At 45.4% G+C, this 24,608-nt stretch overlaps 1 protein-coding gene across 4 annotated transcripts in view; it reads left to right on the plus strand.

Annotated features, from left to right (window-relative positions):
• The window catches only part of NF2 (NF2, moesin-ezrin-radixin like (MERLIN) tumor suppressor), a 78,061-nt gene that overhangs the window by 35,714 nt on the left and 17,739 nt on the right, over window positions 1–24,608 (plus strand). For all 4 annotated transcript variants that reach the window (XM_060119667.1, XM_060119666.1, XM_060119668.1 and 1 more), the window contains exons 5-12: window positions 5,593–5,661; window positions 6,506–6,588; window positions 10,150–10,225; window positions 12,627–12,761; window positions 18,059–18,133; window positions 19,802–19,915; window positions 22,784–22,906; window positions 23,803–24,020. In XM_060119667.1, coding sequence (XP_059975650.1) covers window positions 5,593–5,661; window positions 6,506–6,588; window positions 10,150–10,225; window positions 12,627–12,761; window positions 18,059–18,133; window positions 19,802–19,915; window positions 22,784–22,906; window positions 23,803–24,020 — 893 coding nt within the window. The remainder of the gene's footprint in view (window positions 1–5,592; window positions 5,662–6,505; window positions 6,589–10,149; window positions 10,226–12,626; window positions 12,762–18,058; window positions 18,134–19,801; window positions 19,916–22,783; window positions 22,907–23,802; window positions 24,021–24,608) is intronic.

Below are 24,608 nucleotides of genomic sequence, written 5' to 3' on the forward strand. Positions count from 1 at the left end.
CAGAAGAAATTGACACAACATTATAAATCAACTATACCTCAATTAAAAAAAAAAAGTAAAATAAACAAATAAATTGAATAGAAGCTCTGAGCTCATTTCCATGCAGGAAGAGACTGAATTGGCATAAGCTCTGTGGGGTGATGGGTATGGTAGGGCCCTGTCAGTGAGGAGACACCCCCTCCCCGAGTCCCTGAAATCCCACTCCTAGGCCACCACTCTAGAGGAAATCTTGCATAGCGCACCCTTTCCACTTAAAACTGTCAGAAGAGAGTTCTTAAAGTACTCAGTTTTTTAAACTATTGAACTGTATTTCATAGAACAGAGGGGCTGTGGTTTATTTAAATATCTTTTTCTTGTTGTTTTGTTTTTTGTTTTTGTTTTCTTTTTTTTAATTGAAGTATGGTTAATTTACAATGTTGTGTTGGTTTCAAGTGTCCAGCAAAGTGATTCAGTTATACATATATGTATATATTCTTTTTCAGATTCTTTTCTGTTATAGGTTATTACAAGATATTGAGTATAGTTCCCTGTGCTATACAGTAGGTCCTTGTTGTTTATTTAAATATATCTTTATTGGTAGATACTTAGGCTTGTTTTTCTTTCTATTAGTTTTCTACTTATATGGGTGCAGTGAACATCCTTGAGTACGCCTGTTTGGGCACATACGAACAACATTTGTCTATGATAGATATCAAGAAATGGTATAAATGGGTTGAAGGATAGGAACGTTTAAAGTTTAAATAATGCTAAGTGAAAGAAGCAGACAGGAAAGACCACATATTGTATGATTCCATTTGTATGTCCAGATGAGGCAAATGTCCAGATGAGGCAAATTCATGGAGACAGAAGGTAGGTTGAATGGTTGTCAGGGGACAGGAGGAGAAAATTAGGACTTACTGCTAATGGGTAAGGGATTTCTTTTTGAGGTGATGGAAATATTCTGGAATTTAGACAGTGGTGATGGTTGTACAACATTTTAAATGTACTAAAAACCACCGAATTATATGCTTAAAATTGTGAATTTTATGTATGTAAATTTTATCTCAAAAAAATTTAAATAGTTATGGCCAAATTGCTCTCCAAAAGTTCCTAATTTAACTTCTACCAATAGTGGTGAGAATATCTGTTTTTCCATATCCTCAACAACAGTGGTTGCTATCAGCCTTTAAATATTTTGCTAATTTGACAAAAAAGCAGATTTTTAAAAAGTTTTCATTTCCTTGATTACCACTGGGGCATCATTTTCATAGACTTATTGGCCATTTGTATTTCTTTCCTCTGTGAATCAAGTGTTTATGACTTGCCTGTTTTTTCCACTTTATTTATTTATTTATTTATTTATTTTTATTTTTATTTTTTTTGCGGTACGCGGGCCTCTCACCGCCGTGGCCTCTCCTGTTGCGGAGCACAGGCTCTGGACGCGCAGGCTCAGCGGCCATGGCTCACGGGCCCAGCCGCTCCGCGGCATATGGGATCCTCCCGGACTGGGGCAAGAACCCGCATCCCCTGCATCGGCAGGCAGACTCTCAACCACTGCACCACCAGGGAAGCCCTCCACTTTATTGTTTGTCTTTTTCTAATTGAGTTATAGGAGCTCTATATATTATGGATATTAATCTTTTATCATTTTTTACATGTCAGTCCTTTTCATGTTTTGAGTGACTTTTGGAATGACTTCACCAACTTAATATACACATGTTCTTCTATATTTTATTCTGGTATTTTTATGGATTTTCATTTATAGGTTTAAGTCTTTAATCCATCTGGAATTTAGTGACTGGTGTGTGGTTGGGATCTAACTGTTTATTCTATATATGTATTGATTAGACCTTTATGTTTTGTGAAATCCTATTCAGAGCATTTGGTCTAATTTTTCATACATATAAGCAGAGGAAAGTATTTGTCTCTGTTTAAGAAGTGACTCTGAGAGTCCTTTAAAAGGTGAACTCCTTTCTTGAATTTAAATTCAATTGGTTTATATCAGGGGTGGATCCAGGTTTTGTGGGCCCTGAAGCTTATATAATTTAGGGTGGCAAGAACACCAAATTATTAATATAAAATTAGGTACAGGCCCATGCAGGTGCAGAGACCTGAAACCCAAGCCTCATTAACTTCCCAGCAAATTCACTCCTGCTTATGTTATTGGGATGCCTCTGTATATAAAATGAGGAGGAACAGCCATCTCCATCCATGGAGTGGTCTGACTTTCTTTTATATTCACCAGCCACCACAACTTGAGGATTTTCTTCTTTTGTTTTTTAAAAAGACATTTAAGGGCTTCCCTCGTGGCGCAGTGGTTGAGAGTCCGCCTGCCGATGCAGGGGACACGGGTTCGTGCCCCGGTCCGGGAAGATCCCACATGCTGCAGAGCGGCTGGGCCCGTGAGCCACGGCTGCTGAGCCTGCGCGTCCGGAGCCTGTGCTCCGCAACGGGAGAGACCACAACAGTGAGAGGCCCGTATACCGCAAAAAAAAAAGACATTGGGCCTCCCTGGTGGCGCAAGTGGTTAAGAGTCCGCCTGCCGATGCAGGGGATACGGGTTCGTGCCCCGGTCTGGGAGGATCCCATATGCCGCGGAGCGGCTGGGCCCGTGAGCCATGGCCACTGGGCCTGCGCATCCGGAGCCTGTGCTCCGCAACGGGAGAGGCCACAACAGTGAGAGGCCCACATACCGCAAAAAGAAAAAAAAAAAAAAAAAAAAGACATTTAAGAGCAGACACATACCTCAAGGTGGCTTTAATGTTATAAGTGGAATTCGTCCAGTGGAGAAGTTCCTTCAGCAGTGTCTTTGCCACCTCCCCAGTGCTCAGATGTAGCATTTGATCAATGGAGTAGCTGGGAGCTCAGTATGACAATGTGGATCCTTAATCTTGCAAGCCTTTGGAGCCTGAATTTACAGCTTTCATTTTGCATATCTGCTTGCAAAAGCACTAGAGTTTGGTCAGCACTGTTGAGAGGTTTGCAAGTACAACTCACAGGGCTTTCTTTATCATCCTCCCCCTTTAAGAATCTGAAAGGCAAAGAGTAACCAGTGTCGTCATAAATAACGCAGCTGATGACAATAATACCTGACTCATTATGAGCTGGGCACCATGCAAAATGCTTACCTGACTGTCTTCATCCTCATCACCCCCCAGGAGGCAGGCACTGTTCTGACCCTTGCTTTCCAGATGGGGAAGCTGAGGTTTAGAGAGAGGGTGCCTCACTCGGGGCCTCAGGGGATGCTCCAGAGCACCCCCACCCCCACCGCCACCCCCGCTTCAAAATCCTCCAACACAAATGCTGTCGTTTGACAAATTAGGAAACAGACTTGGAGAAGTGACATGACCTGAGTTTTTAATCTTTTGACATCAGGTTGTATTGAATGCTGTGTGTTAATCATAGTTTTAAAATTTTTATGGGTCGGGACTTCCCTGGTGGTCCAGTGGTTAAGACTCCACGATCCCAATGCAGGGGGCAAGGGTTTGATCCCTGGTTAGGGAACTAAGATCCTGCATGCCTTATGGTACAGCCAAAAAAATTTAAAAAAAATTTCTGGGTATTTCATTTAATCCCCACAAGAATCCTATAAGATAAATACTGCTGTTATTCCCATTTTACAGACGAGAAAACAGACACAGAATTTCTAAGGTCACAGCTAATAAGTGAAGGAGCTGGAATTGAACTTTAAGCAGCCTGCCTCCTGTACCCCTCCCCTCCCTCTCCCCCCCCAATTTCAGGCTCCTACCTGCACTCTCCACAGAGAGTACTGTTAAAGCTCATACAGTTCCTGACTTAGTACACCCCTCTGGCCTTTCAGAAATCCAGAGAAACCAGTTTCCTTCTTTTTTTTTTAATTTTTTTGGCCACACCGAACAGCATGCGGGAGCTTAGTTCCCCAACCAGGAATCAAACCCATGCCCCCTGCATTGAAAGCGTGTAGTCTTAACCACTGGACCACCAGGGAAGTCCCTCCTTCAAGTTTTTTAAATGAAGAAATGCATAGACAGGGTTAAGTATTTAAGTTTGACCAGTTAATTTTTTAAACTGAAAAAACAAGCAATACAATTCTGTTATTTGCAAGGTAATTATGAGATTCATAAGAGATATTAATCCTCGGGGCTTTTATAGAAGGGTAGTATGGGAAGAAGTCATGATTTACAGTTGATGATGAACATCTCTTCAATCTCATGAGTGTCTGTTGGAAAACTCACCAGAAATCTAACTTAAGGTTCTTTGGGAATGAGGGTGGGCCATGTCCTCACCCGATTTGGTGGGATGTAGAGCCAACAGCCTTGTGCCAGACCTTTCTTTTGTTTTTCCAGTGTTGGTGGCAAAAAGGATAAATGTTTATAGAAGATAATACTAAAATACTGAGCTTTGTTGTTTTTGGTCAAAAGAAAAGCCACTGAATGCTAATTGACAAGAGACAGGCTTTGATCTTCTATATATATATATATATATATATATATATATTTTTTTTTTTTTTTTTTTTTTTTTTTTTTGTGGTATGCGGGCCTCTCACTGTTGTGGCCTCCCCCGTTGCGGAGCACAGGCTCCGGACGCGCAGGCTCCGGACGCGCAGGCTCAGCGGCCATGGCTCACGGGCCCAGCCGCTCCGCGGCATATGGGATCCTCCCAGACCGGGGCACGAACCCGTATCCCCTGCATCGGCAGGCGGACTCTCAACCACTTGCGCCACCAGGGAGGCCCCTGATCTTCTATATATTTTATGGTTAGTTTCTTTTAAAAAATTTCTTCATTTCTGATTATTTCCTGGTCAGACTAACTTTCTAGGAAAGAAAGGGGTATTTGTTTGTTTGTTTGTTTATAAATTTATCCATCCTATTTATTTTTGGCTGTTTTGGATCTTCATTGCTGCGTGCGGGCCCTCCCTAGTTGCAGCAAGGTGCACAGGTTTCTCACTGCTGTGGCCTTCCCGCTGCAGAGCAGGGAGGGGTATTTGTTTTGAAATCAGAAAATAAACTTCAAGTTATTGTCCCTGGTGAGTACATTAAAATGCAGGCCCCAGAGTGATTTGCTCTGCAGCTTCAGGAAAATCTGTTAACATTTTCCTCATTTCTTTGTCTGTACGATAGAAATGACAGTGTTGGCATCACATTTTTCCAAAGCATTTTTCAGAGCCTTGATTGAAAGTTATTAAAAATATTGCTGGCATTTTCCCCGGCTCCCACCTGTCAGTTGGCTCCAATTACCAGCCACTTAGAAGCATTTATAGGTAAGACTCTTATCACCGGGTTGCTAATCACAACTTACACAGTTGTGTTTTGTTGTCTCCTTTCAAAAGCTGTTTTGGTAGTGATGGCTTCCTACCAAGTTAGAAAACTTGACCACATTTCTCTACAAATGTCACATTCTTATTAATGTGTCACCCATCCATCCCTTACAGGATTATGCGACTCTTCACAGATATAATCAGTTTTGTATTTTCATCCAAGGATAACAAACTAGCAAGGTTGCAATCTTGACTTGTCATCAGAATTAAATTGCTCCCTGGAGCTGGGAGGGACAGAGGCTGAGTCGACCTCCTGTTCAGAAACGCAGTTGTCTTTAGAATCTCAATCCCACTCTCTCCTTTTCCTCTCCTTCCAGTACGGTGACTACGACCCCTCTGTTCACAAGCGGGGATTTTTGGCCCAAGAGGAATTGCTTCCAAAAAGGGTAAGAAGTCAAATTCCCTGTTTGGGAAGACATAACCAAAGGACCGGAAGGAATATTGGACATAGGTGGCAAGAACATTTTTATAAATGTTTTGTAATCAATCTCGAGTAATGATCTCTGTTAAGCACATTAAAAAGCAAAGGTTCGTGGGATTCGTTTGGGGTTGCCAGGACAGGCATGGCCTGCGGATGGTCCTTTCTTTAAAGGTGGGGGAGTGTCAGTGATTCCTAGGGAGGGGCGTGGAGCAGCCTGAGTTCAGCCTGGGGAAATGAGCTGTTTGCAGCTGTACGGGGCGCGGTGGATAGACGGGATGAGTCAGGGGTGGGCATTGTAGCTTTTAATCCTTGGTGGTGTTTGTCTTGTTCATTAGCCTCAGAAGCAGGCCTTCCCTCCCTTCTGCTGCTTCTGATTTTATAGCTCCACTCCCCTGTCATGTGTGATAAAGGTCTGCTCCTCACCTTCCCCTGACTTTACCTGCTCCTCTAATGATTTCTGCCGAGGCAAAGGCTGCAGCATGTACAGCCTGGCCCGCGGCTGGCCCGAAATTAGTGAACTCTGCTCCTGAGCAAGGTCCTCCCCCTGGGCTCTATGGCCCAGGAAAGAGGGGTACTGCCAGGCGAGGGGTGCCCCGTGGCCTGAGAAATGGTGCAGCTTTCTGAGTTGTGACTCAGGTTGAACGGTGCTTATTTACACGCCCACCTCTGCGGGTGACTGGCTCCCTGTATATGGCTTTTTAAAAATAGCTTTGCTGTTTTGTAAAAATGATGCATAATTATAAAAATACCAAACAATACCAGAACTTTCTTTGTGTGTGGGTTTTTTATTTTGCTCTCTTTTTTGCTAGGTAATAAATCTGTATCAAATGACTCCAGAAATGTGGGAGGAAAGAATCACAGCCTGGTACGCAGAGCACCGAGGCCGAGCCAGGTGAGGCTGCTTCATCACTGATTTATATTACCTTATGGGCCTTTTTTTCTTTTTTAAGGAACTACAAAACTGGGATGTGTTTGTTGAACAAAATGCAGTACCGAAGTATATAGAAGAAAAGGGGAGAGCTGGCAGCAGGGCTGGTCTTCAGTACTGTGTCTGTCCTTCTTCTGGTGTGTGGGGGCATGGGTACCTACTGCCTGTCAGGATGTACAGACCTACTGCATTCAGTGCTAATTTATGTTCATTTTAAGAATTGTATTGAGTCCCTCCCATCAGGAAGCTTGCACAAGCCTCTTAGATAGCCTCATCCACCAGAGGGCAGACAGCAGAAGCAAGAAGAACTACAATTCTGCAGCCTGTGGAAGGAAAACCACATTCACAGAAAGATAGACAAAATGAAAAGGCAGAGGACTATGTACCAGATGAAGGAACAAGATAAAACCCCAGAAAAACAACTAAATGAAGTGGAGATAGGCAACTTTCCAGAAAAAGAATTCAGAATAATGATAGTGAAGATGATCCAGGACCTCAGAAAAAGAATGGAGGCAAAGATCAAGAAGATGCAAGAAATGTTTAACAAAGACCTAGAAGAATTAAAGAAGAAACACCTAGATGAATTAAAGAACAAACAAAGAGAGATGAAGAATACAATAACTGAAATGAAAAATACACTAGAAGGAATCAATAGCAGAATAACTGAGGCAGAAGAATGGATAAGTGACCTGGAAGACAGAATGGTGAAATTCACTGCCATGGAACAGAATAAAGAAAAAAGAATGAGAAGAAATGAAGACAAGGCTTCTCTGGTGGTGCAGTGGTTAAGAATCTGCCTGCCAATGCAGGGAACACGGGTTCAATCCCTGGTCCAGGAAGATCCCACATGCCGCAGAGCAACTAAGCCCCTTCACCACAACTACTGAGTCTGAGCTCTAGAGCCCACAAGCCACAACTACTGAGCCCACGTGTCACAACTACTGAAGCCCATGCGCCTAGAACCCATGCTCCGCAACAAGAGAAGCCACCCTAATGAGAAGCCTGTGCACTGCAACGAAGAGTAGCCCCTGCTCACTGCAACTAGAGAAAGGCCGCATGCAGCAAGGAGGACCCAATGCAGCCAAAAAATAAAATAAATAAATAATTGATTAAATAATTTAAAAAAGACACATGCACCCCAGTGTTCATTGCAGCACTATTTACAATAGCCACCTCATGGAAGCAACCTAAATGCCCATTGACAGATGAATGGATAAAGAAGGTGTGGTATATATATACAATGGAATATTACTCAGCCATAAAAAGGAACGAAATTGGGTCATTTGTAGAGACCTGGATGGATCTAGAGACTGTCATACAGAGTGAAGTAACTCAGAAAGAGAAAAACAATTATCATATATTAACGCATATATGTGGAACCTAGAAAAATGGTACAGATGAACCAGTTTGCAGGGCAGAAATAGAGACACAGATGTAGAGAACAAATGTATGGACACCAAGGGGGGAAAGTGGCGGGGGCGTGGTGGTGGGGTGAATTGGGAGATTGGGATTAACACACATTCACTAATATGTATAAAATAACTAATAAGAACGTGCTGTATAAAAAAATAAAATTCAAAAAAAAAAGTTCTATTATATGCATATCCCATAGCTTTTGCGTCCATTCCTCTATTGATGGTATTTGGAGTAGCTATAGGTCTTTCACTTTTACAGAATGATCTGCAGTGTACAATCTGATATCATTATATAATTGTATGAGTAGTTCTGAGGATAGATCCTTTAGAGGAGTTGCTGAGGCAAAGGATGTGAGCATTTTGCGTCTTGACAGGTGCCTCCAAATTGCCCTCTGAAAAGGTTGTACCTATTTACAAGCCCATCGGCAGTATGTGAAAGTCTCCCCCCCCATTCTCTCCCCAACACTGGTTTTTAACCAATCTAATTTTTGTGATCTAAAAGATGAAATTTTGTATCCTAAATATTAATTAGCATTTCCCTGATCACTTTAGGAACTGATCATCTTTTCATTAGCCTTTAATAATTTTTTTCTCTTCTTCAAATCAACTTCCTATCACATGTGTTTTTTTGGGTTTTTTTTTGCGGTACGCGGGCCTCTCACTGTTGTGGCCTCTCCCATTGCGGAGCATAGGCTCCGGACACGCAGGCTCAGCGGCCATGGCTCACGGGCCCAGCCGCTCTGCGGCATGTGGGATCTTCCCGGACCGGGGCACGAACCCGTGTCCCCTGCATCAGCAGGCAGACTCTCAACCACTGCGCCACCAGGGAAGCCCACATGTTGTTTTTAACTCTTAAAAAAGTATACCCAAAAGTGGACAAGTCGTAAATATACCACTTGATGGATTCTTATAAAGTGAAAACACCAGGTAACACCAGGTGACAAGAAAGCATGTGCCCCCGATCACTCCTCCCCAGAAGTAACCACTCTTCTGAATCCAACTCCATGGATTAGTGTTGCCTGTTTTAAACATTGTATAAGTGCAATCAGACAGTTTCTGTTATTTTAAACATTGTATAAGTGCAATCAGACAGTTTCTGTTATTTTTGCCTCACTTCTTTTATGCAGCCTGATATTGTGAGATTTTGGTTTGTGGCTCGTAATGGTGGTTTTTTCCATTTTCGTTACTGTGTAGAATTCCGCTGTATTCATAGACCACACATTATTTATCCATTCCACTATTGATGGACATTTAGGTTGTCCCATTGTCTCCTGGTTTTTGCTGTTACAAATAACATCAAACAATTTTCCAAAGCAATTGTATCAATTTACATCAACAATGTGTGTGATTTCGAGTTGCTCCACCTGCTTGCCACTGCTCATCCTCTCAGGTTGAATTTTTAAAATTAATTTGAGACCATTTTGAGATGGGAGAGAGGGAAGAAGGCAAGGTCATAGGGAGACTTGAGTTAAGATACTTCAACACTGTACCTATCTGGGAGTTTTCTGCAAGTCATTGCTACTTCAAGAGCTTCCTTTAAGTCTGACTCACAACTTAGAAGTGGGTGACCTGGCTTGGGTTTGACAGCCTGGATAGCTCTTGCCCTAACCTCCAGCAATATCCAAAGGATTAAAATCAGGAAGGTGCCTTAACCTCCAATAACACCCAAAGGAATAAAATCAGAAAGGCAGCTCTCAGGTAGCTTGCAGAGAGAGATACATCATTACCAAAACCTTCTAGGTGAAGAAAGTACGCAATTAGATAAAGCAACAGCTTATGTAAAATTGGAACATACAAATCCATTTGAGGGAGCAGATGTACTATGTGCTTTTCTTGAATTACTCAAGCCGGGTGTCACTATTTACCAAGGGTAAAGCGTGAAATTGAAGCCAAGAGACACTGTAATGAATCTCTTCTCTTGTTTTCATGGGGATGGGAAATTCTGCTTCACCTCTGTGTGGTGTGGTTAACAGACTTGGGATCTGGCAGAGCTTGGCTGGTAGCTGCCTGGCTCGTGTCTTCCCGCAGTTTCGAAGCTCAGCTCGGTGTGCGCCGCCCTCCAGATTTCTCTTTTCTGCGCCAGTGACGGTGTCTTTCATTCTCCTCGCAGGGACGAAGCTGAAATGGAATATTTGAAGATAGCTCAGGACCTGGAGATGTACGGTGTGAACTACTTTACAATCCGGGTGTGTAGAAGCCTCTGCGAGTTCCCCGTGTGTGGGTGGAGACTGAATGAGGGCAGTCTGTTAAAATGGGTCCCTCCCCATCCCAGGGCGGTAGACACTTCAACAGTTCAGTGGTGAACAGGGAAGAGGAAGGGGAGGGTCTAAGAGCCTCATTTTCTATATTGGGACTTAAATTAGATCCTAGGTAATTAAGTATCAGTGGAGCCGGGGAGGGCCTGGTCCTGTCTGGGCAGAAACCTGTCTGAATGCTCTCTGTAACATTTGATTATCTCTGGCTCTGTGAGATCCGGGTCCACAGGGAACACCTGTAAATACTTTCTTCCCCCAGGACACAAGGAGAGTAAAGCTGCTTTTACAGATTACTGATTTGTTTGGGTGGGGACTCTCCCTGGCAGGCTAATTGATTTTCTATGCAGACCATTAATAGTCCACTGTCCTCTGGGAACCCGCTGCTCCTGCACCGGAGAAGTGTTTGTTTTCAGCCCCTGTCCGGCCTTTCAAGCATCTTTCTCCTGAGGCTCTGCTGCTGGACGCAGCTCCTCCCAAAGGAGTTCATGCGATTTGCTGAAGTATTTCATTGCTGGTTCCAAACTGTAGATGAGTAGACAGTAAAACAGCATTATAGTTAAGGCTTGCTTTCCTTTTCAGGGTTTCCATAAATTTTGTATTAAATTTAGGTAAATTGAAACACATTTAAAATATCCTAGGGATAACTTTCTACTTTGTTTTCTACATACGTATTTTTAATGGATCATTTGTATGAAATAAGGCACACTGACAAATTATGTCATTTTTGTATAGTATACAAATGCCTAAAAGATTTTCCCTAATAACGCCGAAGGTTGTTTTCTAAAGTTTTATTAATTTGTATTTGCTAATTGTTTGGTTTCTTTAAGGTCAGACTCATTTGACACATTTCTGTGGTTTTTTCCATATGACTCCTCTTGCCCCACCACCTACATTCTAGAAAACTAGTGTTTTATAACGCTTCAAAAACAGCTTCTTATGAGGGAATATTTCTACAGCAGTCAGACTAAATTATACTATTTTGTGCGTGTGTGTCTTGTATTGCGTGATAGACGAGGCTAATGGATATTTTAGTGTCTTTGTGTTAAAGTTCCTGAAATTTCACCATCACCTAAGGAAGACGTGTGCTTAAAACAATTTAAAAGGGGCTGCTTGAGTCCCCACTTCTCTGTTTATTCTCTAGAACAGTTGGAGCCTCATGATAGGAGGCAGAGGGTGCGATCCATTTTTTTTAAAAACTTAAGCTAGAAACATAATGAAACGTCTTGTTTTCCAAAACGTACTGTAGATTTTTAAAGCACAAAGCCTCGCTTGTGTTAACGCAGTGGTTTTAAGAGCCCTGCAGACGAGCAGATGACTCTCCCTCCTGGTTTGGTGATCACATCTGACTTCAGATGTTAGCTGGAGTAAAAGATTTATCTCAGAGTGCTCACTCCTCCTCCTGACGCCTGCTGTTAGCCTTGTACTTCTCATCACAGTCCCGGCACCTTCTCAGTTTGCAGACCCTTTTTCCTGGCCTGGAGTCTTGGGTCCATTTCCTTGTTGTCAGCAAGGGGTCAAGTGTGGGGAGATTCCCCCCACTGCCGTACGAGGACCGGACTGCAGCACAGGGGGATGGGCCTGCAGCCCGAAGAGGTGGCCTCCAGGTGCACACTGGTCAGTGACATGGGGTCCCAGGGCGCTTGCCCTATGGGTGCCCTGGCTGGTGGCCAGACTGCCATCAGAGGTACAGCCTGCGTACAGTCTATCAATTAAATTTTTACACAACTTTATTGGGGTACAATTTATATATAATTCATTTTGATATATTTTTCCGATATTTTGTAGTAAAAAATTTCCAACACGCAGGAAAGTTGGAAGACTTTTACAGTGCATACCTATGTATACCCACAGCCTGGATTCTACAGTTAACACTTTATACTTGCTTTATCACACTGAAACAACATTTTAATGTAAAATAAGGCCATCTGATCCCAGCACTTAGAGTTTTCTTTCTGGTAGTACAATAACCTTTTCTTTTAACATAAGAGCTGTTTAGTCCTACAAGTTTTTATTCTACATCTATGATAAGCCAGTTATTTAATTAGCGGTAACAATGTTTTGATTACCTCTACTTTAGCCATCGAGCCAGTGACAGGAGCCCCCAGTGATCCTTCCGTGGGACACATGAGTCACAAGAACAGTATCATTTTGCCTCCACCCGTCCCAGTTCAGGAAGCTGGAGTCCCCCTGGGTTCTAAGACAACAGTGACTTCTGTTGGGACCTGTTGAAACTTGTCACATGTAACGGTCTATGCCAGGTTCTTTGGGAAGTTGAATAAAATCTTGAGCCTCAGCTGGAGCTGACGGTGGCTGTTCTTTGTCAAATCTACAGAATAAAAAGGGCACAGAGCTGCTGCTCGGAGTGGATGCTTTGGGGCTTCACATTTATGACCCTGAGAACAGGCTGACCCCCAAGATCTCCTTCCCGTGGAACGAAATCCGAAACATCTCGTACAGCGACAAGGAGGTAGGACCCGTCTGCACTGTAGATGCCCTGACGGCCCAGCAGGTTTTTCCCCATCTCTCCTCCTTCTGGAGCGGCCCCAGGCAGACCGCTCCTTGTTAACAGCAAGATCCTTTAATTCCCAGGCTTTGGGTTTTTGCTTGTTGATCTTTATAGTATTTACAGAACAGTACTGGCATCCTATTTTCAAACAGCATCACTAAACCCCTCTGCTGACTAATGAGAGGCTGGGAAGCTCAACTGTCAGGACTAAACCCCGGAGAACAGTAAACAAACCAGAAAGTAACCCTTTCTTATTACTTGGCTTTCTATTTCTGGTGAGAATTCTCTCTCTTTTTTTTTAAATAAATTTATTTAATTTATTTTTATTTTTGGCCGAGTGGGTCTTAGTTGCTGTGCGCGGGCTTTCTCTAGTTGCGGCAAGAGCGGGCTACTGTTCGTTGTGGTGCGCAGGCTTCTCATTGTGGTGGCTTCTCCTGTTGCGGAGCACGGCCTCTAGGCGCGCGGGCTTCAGTAGTTGTGGCACGTGGGCTCAGTAGTTGTGGCTTGCTGACTCCAGAGCGCAGGCTCAGTAGCTGTGGCACACGGGCTTAGTTGCTCTGCAGCATGTGGGATCTTCCCAGACCAGGGATCAAACCCATGTACCCTGCATTGGCAGGCGGATTCTTAACAACTGCGCCACCAGGGAAGCCCCTCTCTTTGTATTTTAAATGCGGTGTAAATTAAACCCTCTCTGTGTGTCCAGTGCTTGATTCATGCGATGCAGAGATATGTATATATATACACACACACATACACATACCTCTCCATAACATGTATATGAATGTATATGTATTATATATAAATATTGTATACATAATATATACATATCAGCAGTGATATAGAGGGTATCAGGCCAACTTGCTTACAAGAATTCAAGAAAAATTAAGTTTGAATAACTCAAATGAGCACTCTAACTTAGAATTCAAATATTACTATATAGGATTGTGACTTTTCCCTAATGCTGTAATCCTATATTCATTCATTCTTTGTTAATTTTTTAAATTAATGTTTAATTGGAGTATAGTTGCTTTACAATGTTGTGTTAGTTTCTGCTGTACAGCAAAGTGAATCAGTTACACATATACATATATCTACTCTTTTAGATTCTTTTCCCATATAGGTCATTACAGAGTATTGAGTAGAGTTCCCTGTGCTATACAGTAGGTTCTTATTAGTTATCTATTTGATATATAGTAGTGTGTATATGTCAGTCCCAATCTCCCAATTTATCCCCTCCCCCACCCTTTCCCCTTTGGTAACCACATTCACTGTTAATTTTTTTTTTTTTTTCTTTTTGCGGTATGTGGGCCTCTCACTGTTGTGGCCTCTCCCGTTGCGGAGCACAGGCTCCGGATGCGCAGGCCCAGCGGCCATGGCTCACGGGCCCAGCCGCTCCGCGGCATATGGGATCCTCCCAGACCGGGGCACGAACCCGTATCCCCTGCATCGGCAGGCGGACTCTTAACCACTGCGCCACCAGGGAGGCCCTCACTGTTAATTTTAAGGGAGTTTTTGAGCATCTTCTTTGTGTTAGGTTTTGTGGGAGAAACAAAGATGTAGAGAATGCAGTCTCAGCCCTCAGGGAAGTTATAGTCAAATAGTGACTCAACTGCCGTGATACATAACCTCAGTGTAAGCAGCTGGTGACAGAGGTGGTGATGATATGGTGCTTTTCCACCTGCCAGAAGCTTTGCCCTGGCTCTGATTCAGTCTTCACAAGAACACTGCTGTGAGAATAGGGGCTGTGTTCTGGTTGCTCTGTGTCACCTCAGGAAGCGGAGATGCAGAGGGATCAGGTGACCTGTGTGTGTCTGGTGAGAGGAATAGCAGAAGCCACATCCCCCGAGTTTCCAGAGAAGCACAGAGGACGGGCCCTGAGACTCTGCACCGGGCTGAGGAAGGCAGGCCCGGGCGTGGAGTGAGTAACAGAGACGGCCCACGTGGCTGCCTGCAGAGCCTCCACCCCGTGCAGGTTTCCTGCTTTCTCTTTCCTCGTGTAGCAACTCGAGGAAAGGAGCACCAGGCCCCCGGTTGCCAGTATGTGGTTGAGATCCACTCGGCCATACTTGATGAGACAAATTGAGCTTCTTAATTCAAAACATTTTGGCTTCTCAGATTTTTGTAAGTAGTCCAGGAGATGAGCATTTAGGTATTTCTTTTTTAAAGCACTTAAACTGAAAGTTCTACGTGACTTAAAGCAGTAGGTGTGCTGGTAGTTTTTCATCTCTAATTTCATAAAGTCTGTTTACTGCACATCCACAACTTGGCGTGCTAAAGGCTCCCAAAACACTCATCCTTCACGGAAGCCAAGGAGTGAAGTCTCCCCTAGTGCGATGGCTCGACACAATAAACTAATATTCCCTCTCCCGGGGCAAGGCGCCCCCGAGTTCCATCACGTCAGCAACTCGCACAGTGCAAGGGCCCCAAGCTGACTTGACATGATGAGAAGTAATCTTGGTCGTTATATACAACAATCATGCTGTCACAACAGAAGTGCTGGTTTATTTTAAGTGAGCCATTGATTCTGTGTGCACGCCCCGGCGTGGCACAGAGCCTGTGGTTTCCCCACTCCTTGAGGTTTCCCACTGACAGCTCTGGGCTTTGATAGCAAGGCCACAAATAAGCTCACGAAATTCATAAATAGCAGCCGACACAAGAGCAATACTGCTTCTAAGTTCACTTGACCAAAAGCGAAAGAAAGGACCATTTTTCTGTCCTCTGTGTGCTAACCCCTTGTTGGACAATATAGCATGTGAAAGAAATACCCAAGAATAGATCTTCCTAAACGACTTAATCTGCTTAGCAAGTCTTTCTTGGGAGTGGATATTCATGTTTAAAGTGCATCTTTGTCTATGACATAAATCACAGCAAGATCCTTTTTGACCCACCTCCTAGAGAAATGGAAATAAAAACAAAAATAAACAAATGGGACCTAATGAAACTTAAGAGCTTTTGCACAGCAAAGGAAAACATAAGATGAAAAGACAACCCTCAGAATAGGAGAAAATATTTGCAAATGAAGCAACTGACAAAGGATTAATCTCCAAAATTTACAAGCAGCTCAATATCAAAAAAGCAAACAACCCAATCCAAAAATGGGCAGAGGACCTAAATTGACATTTCTCCAAAGAAGATATACAGATTGCCAACAAACACATGAGAGCATGCTCAACATCACTAATCATTAGAGAAATGAAAATCAAAACTACAATGAGGTATCACCTCACACCAGTTAGAATGGCCATCATCAAAAAATCTACAAACAATAAATGCTGGAGAGGGTGTGGAGAAAAGGGAACCCTCTTGCACTGTTGCTGGGAATGTAAATTGATACAGCCACTATGGAGAACAGTATGGAGGTTCCTTAAAAAACTAAAAATAGAACTACCATACGACCCAGCAATCCCACTACTGGGCATATACCCAGAGAAAACCATAATTCAAAAAGAGTCATGTACCACAGTGTTCATTGCAGCTCTATTCACAATAGCGAGGACATGGAAGCAACTGAAGTGTCCATCGACAGATGAATGGATAAAGAAGGTGTGGCACATATATACAATGGAATATTACTCAGCCATAAAAAGAAATGAAATTGAGTTATTTGTAGTGTGGTGGATGGACCTAGAGTCTGTCATACAGAGTGAAGTAAGTCAGAAAGAGAAAAACAAATACCGTATGCTAACATATATATGGAATCTAAAAAAGAAAAAAAAAAGGTTCTGAAGAGCCTAGGGGCAGGACAGGAATAAAGACACAGACGTAAAGAATGGACTTGAGGACACGGGGAGGGGGAAGGGTAAGCTGGGACGAAGTGAGAGAGTGGCATGGACATATATACACTACCAAATGTAAAATAGATAGCTAGTGGGAAGCAGCTGCATAGCACAGGGAGATCAGCTCGGTGCTTTGTAACCACCTAGAGGGGTGGGAGGGAGACGCAAGAGGAAGGAGATATGGGGATATATGTATACGTATAGCTGATTCACTTTGTTATAAAGCAGAAACTAACACACCATTGTAAAGCAATTATACTCCAATAAAGATGTTAAAAATAAAAAAAAAATAAAATAAATAAAGTGCATCTTTGAAATCTAGGATCTGCCCGGTCTCATCAGGAATGAGTGAGAACAACAGTTGCCATTTTTTCTTTATATTTGACCCTGCCTGGTAGTCTGGCCCTGGGTTCTCCTACTAAGCTACGCACCCTCCCACCCGCCCATCCATAGCATTCCTCTTTCTCTCCCCTTTGATTTTTGTAGTATTTTCCTTTTCTACTACAGTCCATTCTTTGTCACTCTTTAACCGTATTCTTTCTATTAACAGCTTTCATCAAACCATCCCCATGTTTGGAAATCTGGGGTGACGTCCTGTATGCAGTCGCATCAAATCTAAGCCCTTCTGACTGCCCATCCCCAGCCCACCTCACCAGCCCCCACTCCTGCCTTCCTCCCAGTCTAAACCCATGGTTTTATCTTAGTCATCAAAGAGTTAATAATCACACACACACACACACACACACAGACACACACGCATGCTAACACTGCTCATTTCCCCATCTCTGCCTTATTTCTATTGCCTGCCCTGTCCAGAATGCCCCTCCATCCTACCTTTTAGCTTCTCTGTCATATTCTTTGTCTAAGACCAGCTTATGTCCATCCTACCCTGAGGATTTGTGATTTGTGCCACCCAATGAGGCACTAACACGTGATGTAATCTCTTGAGTAGTTGACTCTTGTTGGTCTAGTTCCAGCCAGGTGGTGAGCCTCCTGTAGGCAGGGCTGCCTCTGCGGCGGCCCTCCCAGTGTTGGCCTCAAAGTTGGGCCCGTCAGGGCTTCCCTGGTGGCGCAGTGGTTGAGAGTCCGCCTGCCGATGCAGGGGACACGGGTTCGTGCCCCGGTCTGGGAGGATCCCACATGCCGCAGAGTGGCTAGGCCCGTGAGCCATGGCCGCTGAGCCTGTGCGTCCGGAGCCTGTGCTCCGCAACGGGAGAGGCCACAACAGTGAGAGGCCCGCGTACCGCAAAAAAAAAAAAAGTTGGGCCCGTCAAGGGTTTGTATTTCAGATTTCCAAGCCTAAGATGGTGCCGAGAACCCAGCTTCCAGGATCCTGAACTTCCTGGGCACCATGAAGCCAGGACAAGGCATGGCCCCGTGCTGGATCTTTGCCAGGGGGTTTGCTGCTTTTGTGGAATTTCCCAGTTGGTGGCAATGTTCTAGGCTATCAGACTGAAACTGTTTTCTGCTTTTTCCTTTCAGTTTACTATTAAGCCATTGGATAAGAAAATTGATGTCTTCAAATTTAACTCCTCAAAGCTTCGTGTTAATAAGCTGGTAAGTTGAGATCCTGGTTTTTGTTACAGACTGTAGTTTTTCTGTGAAACTGAAAGCCGTTTTTGAACCAGTATCAGAGTGACATGTTGTGAGGTGTAGAATGATAACTCACTTGGTACGTGCTTCTCTGATCAGCCTTGAAAGATTTCTCTTTAGCTTAACCTAAAGAGTCAAACCTACATTTTGTGATGAGGAATTTCTAAAAGTTATTTTTATTGAAGTACTTCATATATATGAAAGGATATGTATAATGTATACATGGGGTGTAAAGAACAACAGAAATAAACAGCTACCTACCCACCACCAAGCTTTAAGAAATAGCACACTCCCAACACTGTGGAACCGCCCTTGCATTAGCACCCTGCTGTCCCCCCTCTCCCCGAGGGTGACCACCATTCTCAGCTGTGTGCTTAATATCCCCCTGCTTTTCATCAGAACTTTAGTTCGTACATGGCAAGTTATGTATGTTTTTGAAATTTATATATATGCTATCAACTGTGTTCTTCTGTCACATGCCTTTTTCACACATTATTTTTTGAGATTTATCTGTGTTGACGCTCAAAGATATGGTCCTTTCATTTCACTGCTGTATAGTATTCCATTATATATTCTGTTAAAATATATATATATATATATTTTTTTTTTCTCCGTTCTCCTGTTAATGGACAATTAAGTGCTTTCTGCGTCTTGTATCTGCCCGCTGGTGCGCATGGGCAATCGCTTCCCTGGAGTCTAGAGAGTGTCTTCACATAGCCCTGCATGTGATATATGTCCAAATTCAAGGTTATGTCACGTTGTTTTCCAAAGAAGGTGAATTAATGTACAGATCCAACAGCCCTGGGTGAGACTTCCTTTTGCCTTATATCCTATATCCTCAGCAATTGTGTTATTAGCCTTTAAAAATTTTTGCCAATCTTGTGCATTTAAAATGGTATCTCAGTGTCATATTAATTTGCATCTTTATATTTACTAACGAGGTTGAATATCTTTTTGTATATTTATTGGCCAGTCTCATTGTCTCTTTTGTCAAACTTGTTTCTTGTCTTTTGGCTGTTTTTCTTTTGGGTTGTTTGTTTTCTTTATTGGTTATCTCTTCTTCCAGTTTGTGTCTTATTTTTCCTCTTTTTTTGTATGTCTTAGCAAATTTTAATGTAGATAGATGTATACATCTTTTCCTTAATTATTTGTGCTTTTTGTGTCTTGCTTGACATCTTTCCTTATCCTGTGACCATCAAGATATTCTTCTATGTTCTCTTCTAAGAATTTCCAGGGCTTGATCATTGCACTTAAGGCATTAATTCCTCTGGAGTCGAGTTTTGCATGTGGTGGAGGTGGGGGAATCCAACTTACTTTTTTCCCACGAATGACCTGTCGTCCCAGCCCTGCCTGTTGCACAAGCTTTGCCGTCATCTTCCCTGGTCTGCAGACCCACGCCCTGACTCCACAGAGTGAGGGGCATCAGAAGACAAGCTAAATGGCACCCCCTCCTCTCTTCACTGTGATTGTCTCCAGAGCTGAGGCCTGGAGGCCACAGGGAGGACGGTGTTTCCCTCCATACCTTCTCTCAGGTTCCCCACAAGAGCCCTTGGACCAAGAAGCTGTAGCTGCCGTGCTGTCTCAGTGGAGTCAGCGTGTGGGTATAACATTTCTCCTGCTTTCATCGCACAGATTCTCCAGCTTTGTATCGGGAACCATGACCTGTTTATGAGGAGGAGGAAGGCCGATTCTTTGGAAGTTCAGCAGATGAAAGCTCAGGCCAGGGAGGAGAAGGCCAGAAAGCAGGTGAGCAGGTGAACTGCCGTTGTCTCCTGGTGGTGGATTCGGCCAGGAGGTAAGGAGTGGTCTGGGCTCATAGGAGTCCTTTGAGCACGGATCTGCCTACTCTTATTTTATTCCTGTTGGGTCTTTTTGGCTGATGAATAAATGATGGTGGGACGTCAGCTCTGGAAATGAGGAATAAACTCTAACAGCATAACTCAAAGACACATTCCTAGTTATTTCTCCAGTGAATTGAGTGAAGTGTGATTAATGCACGTTGTGGGCAGAGATAGCCAAGCCCACATGTATCCACCCACCTATCCACCCATCCATCCATCCATCCATCCATCCATCGTCCATGCAGCTAAGCTTTCATTCTTTCTGCCTGCCTGTCTCCTGTGCCCAGACTTCTCCTTTTCTAATTAGATGGTGATGGAATGCAGGGCGGCATCTCTGCGCCCACTGCTGGAATTAGACTCCAGCCGCACTTCCCCATTGCATGTCAGCCCAGGCGGCACATCGCCCACAGCGAGAGGTGCCAGGAGCACGGTAGCAGCAGCCTGGACGATCTGCATCATTGTTTCCTACTCTTAGACCTTTTTGACTCACCGCAATCCACAGAGCTAATCTGAGCCCTGCTGCTGAGAATATCAATCATGGCTTTGGATGAACTACTAGACAGAGTAGCAGCAGCTGCAATCGGCTGCCCTTAGGACTTGCAGGCTTGGAGGGGTAATAATTAGTCTGTGTGCAGCTCTCTAATTTGGGTCCTCTGACGAAGCTGGCTCCCGGCCCTGAGATTTAGAATGAAATGCCCAGTTTGATCCATTGTGCTCTCGGCTCCGTCTCTGTGCTCTCGGCTCCGTCTCTTTGCTCTCTGAGATGGCAGGCCACAGATGTACTCTTCGGGATGCTTTGGGGTGGGGTGGGGGGCAGTGGAATGGGTTTTGCTGGACAAAGAAATGCTCCTGGGCCAGCACAGGGTCATAGTGGCAACTTTAAGAAGAGCCCTCACGGGCTTCCCTGGTGGCACAGTGGTTGAGAGTCTGCCTGCTAATGCAGGGGACACGGGTTCGAGCCCTGGTCTGGAAGGATCCCACATGCCGCGGAGCAACTAGGCCCGTGAGCCACGACTACTGAGCCTGCGCGTCTGGAGCCTGTGCTCCGCAACAAGAGGCCGCGATAGTGAGAGGCCCGCGCACCGCGATGAAGAGTGGCCCCCGCTTGCCACAATTAGAGAAAGCCCTCGCACAGAAACGAAGACGCAACACAGCAAAAATAAATTAATTAAAAAAAAAAAAAAAAAAAAGAAGAGCCCTCTCTGACCTCTTTATCAGCAGAGGAAAGCTTAGAAGTGAGAGATCTGATCACGGCAAGGAGCGTGTAAGCCTCCAGGCTGTGCAGAGAGTAGCTTGAACACACCCCTGGGCCTGCACTGCCTGTAGGATGGCAGATGCACGTTCCTGGCATCTGGCACCCACAGGTCAGGGGCTCCATGGCCCAGCAGTATAGGCATTGACCTTGGAGCCAGATGTGAAGCTTAGTATGTGACCCTAGTGATTGACTTACCTTCCAGATCTCGGTTTTCTTATCTGTCAAGTGGAGCTAAGTATCTCTCTTCCGTGTCTCAGATCAGAGGACACACTGTACCTGAAGGTCTTTGTGAGCTGAAACCACTTTACAAACAGGAGGTCCCTTATGATTGGGGTGGAAGTCTCAGGGAGGGTGCAATGCTGAGAGCAGAAGGGGATTGTAGACTTTTTTTCCAGTGGAGGATAATGGGGATCTAGTCATCCACCTAATGGGAATTGTAATATGATGGAAATTAGAGAACAAATCGGCCAAGCTTTTCATTGACCTGCAAGAGGAAAACTGGAGAAAAATTTACTGTATTTTATTGCTTGTCTTTGCATTATTCCTTCGAGGCCCAATGCATTTTTTTGACTTACTATTTAGAAAAAGCAGCAATCTTAAAAATCTTGTGTTTGGGAGAAGATTGAAGCAAGAAGTACGTAATTAAATGTGCTTTAATTATTTAAGGAAGAAAATAGTGCAGTGGTCACTTCTGGCTCCTGCTTTCTGAACTCAGCTAGAGGCCTAGGATCACAGAGAATAGCACTTGTCCTCTGCTTGTTCCCCTTATTAAGCTCGGCATGTGGCCCAATTAATACAGTGATCCAGAAGGCAAGGGAGGCGCCAGCAGCTTAGTGCTGGTGCCCTAAGGATCAGGACCGCGTCCCCACTCCTCCCCCCGAGCTCCCTCCTGTCGCAGGCCTGGCTCAGGAGTTGCTTTCGCTTGAGGCTGTGGGGGTCTGTGCCTGGCTGCTGCCGCCTCCTGCTGTGAAATACGTGTGTGAGCTATTGATGCATCACGGATGATTCCATCTTCTCCGAGGGTCAGAGGCAAGAGTGGAGCTACTGTTGATGAGATTAGAGGTGTGAGAGGGGTCCGTGTGGATAAGAAGTGGCACGGTGGCTCACGGTGGTGGAGAGGGACACGTGGTCTATCTCTGGAGCTGCCCCTTGGGGAGAAGGAGCCTGCATTGTGTCCTGTCAGCTGCAGGGCAGAGCCACTGGGGTCTCAGGCACGTTGGCCAGGTAGCTGTTTCCATACCCAGCGTGTACGGATGCGCCCGTACATCCAGGTGGAGACTGGCTCCGTGTTCTGCTGTTTGTTCATTTACAACTAGATGATTTTTCAAGGAGCATGGCTTTCTACTCTACAGCTGGTTTAGAAGGATGGAGGGTGGTGGGCGAGGAGAACGACACTGGTACCTAAAGTCCAGGGAAGAAAAGGGTCCCCAGAGGGGAGACCCTGGGCACTGGCTGTCCTCAGATCTATGGCACAGCAGGTCATGGGCCCTGTGACCAGAGGCTGCTCATTCCCCCCAGATGGAGAGGCAGCGCCTCGCTCGAGAGAAGCAGATGAGGGAGGAGGCTGAACGCACGAGGGACGAACTGGAGAGGAGGCTGCTGCAGATGAAGGAAGAGGCGACGATGGCCAACGAAGCCCTGGTGACTTCCAAGGGGCTGGGTCCTGGGAGGCTACTCAGACTCCCTCTGGTTCTGAAGTTAGGCCCCCAAGGACCACGGATTAGCCACATTTACTTTGACATTTTGGCTTAAAAAAATTATTGTCTTCCTCTCTGCCTGTGTTTCCAGGGGCAGATTTAGATTGAGTTCAACCTCCAAGTGCAGGCAGACTCCACTCACTGTGGGTCACCTTTCCCATAGGGTGTCTCAGCCTTGGCCCGCCCCACCTCGGGGCCAGGTCGTCCCCTGGTGGGGGCCATCCTATGTGTTGACGGCTGGTTGGCCGTGTCCCTGGCCTCTGCCCACTAGATTCCCCCATTTGTGACAATCAAAAATGGCTCTAGGGCCTCCCTGGTGGCGCAGTGGTTGAGAGTCCGCCTGCCGATGCAGGGGATACGGGTTCGTGCCCCGGTCTGGGAGGATCCCATATACCGTGGAGCGGCTGGGCCCGTGAGCCATGGCCGCTGGGCCTGCGCATCCGGAGCCTGTGCTCCGCAATGGGAGAGGCCACAACAGTGAGAGGCCCGCATACCGCAAAAAGAAAAAAAAAAAAAAAAAAAAATGGCTCTAGACATTGTGACGTGTCCCCAGAGGGCACAGTCTCCCGTGCTTTTGAAGCACTTATTTAAAGAGAAAGAAGGACAGAGTTAAGCTGGGTTTCTCCCTCATAAAGTGTAGCCTCAGCTCAAGTGGGTCCCCATGGAGGGACCCTGAAGGGCCTTCTGAGAAGCTGAAGGGTGTGGCTTGGGGACATTCAGTGGCAGGGCCCGAAGGAGTCCAAGACCTTGGTCCTTGCTGACCTGAGTGTCTGAGGCCTGATCGGGGCGGGATGACAGGCACAGTACTCCTGTTCCCACTGAGCACGCTCTTTTCTCCAGATGCGGTCCGAGGAGACAGCCGACCTGTTGGCCGAAAAGGCCCAAATCACTGAGGAGGAGGCGAAGCTTCTGGCACAGAAGGCGGCAGAGGCCGAACAGGAGATGCAGCGCATCAAGGCCACGGCCATCCGGACGGAGGAAGAGAAGCGCCTTATGGAGCAGAAGGTGCTGGAGGCCGAAGTGCTGGCGCTGAAGATGGCTGAGGAGTCCGAGAGGAGGTCAGCATGGGGGTGGGGAGGCCCTGCGCTGGGGCAGAGCCTGCTGGCAGCTGCTGACCCGTCTCCCGGGCAGGGGCAGAGGCTCCTTCCTGTACAGGCCAGTGGGGCTGGAGCTGGATGGGCGGAGGAACGTAGTTCTCCTGTCCAGTGGACTCTGGTCGGTCTGTGCCTTTGCGATGAGCCCCCGTCTCTGTGATGCTCGTGTTTGCAGGAAAACCATCGAGCTTGTTCACAGGCTGCTGTTAGCTGAGGAGACATGAGGAAGCTCTTCTGACATTTACAGAACGTGCTTCTTTTCCCTTTTGGTTTGAGGGGTGTGTGGGGAGACAGCAGCTATTCACCTTTAACGCTTCCCTGAAGGTGGGAGGGGAGGGCAGGGTGCCCTGGCTCACGACCAGGTCGAAGGATGAGACTGTAGTCTGTGCTTTTCAAAGACAATTGGAGGCTCTGGGCTGTGCTGGTTCCGCAGCCGTCAGACAACCCTGGCTCATTCCTCACGGCACTCGGTCTGTGGGTTTAGAGCACCTGAATTTGGCTTTTCACTGCCAGGGTGCAGTCACTACAGTTTCCTCTCCATTCTTTACGTGT

This window comes from Mesoplodon densirostris, chromosome 15 (assembly GCF_025265405.1).
Source record: "Mesoplodon densirostris isolate mMesDen1 chromosome 15, mMesDen1 primary haplotype, whole genome shotgun sequence".
NCBI lineage: Eukaryota > Metazoa > Chordata > Mammalia > Artiodactyla > Ziphiidae > Mesoplodon > Mesoplodon densirostris.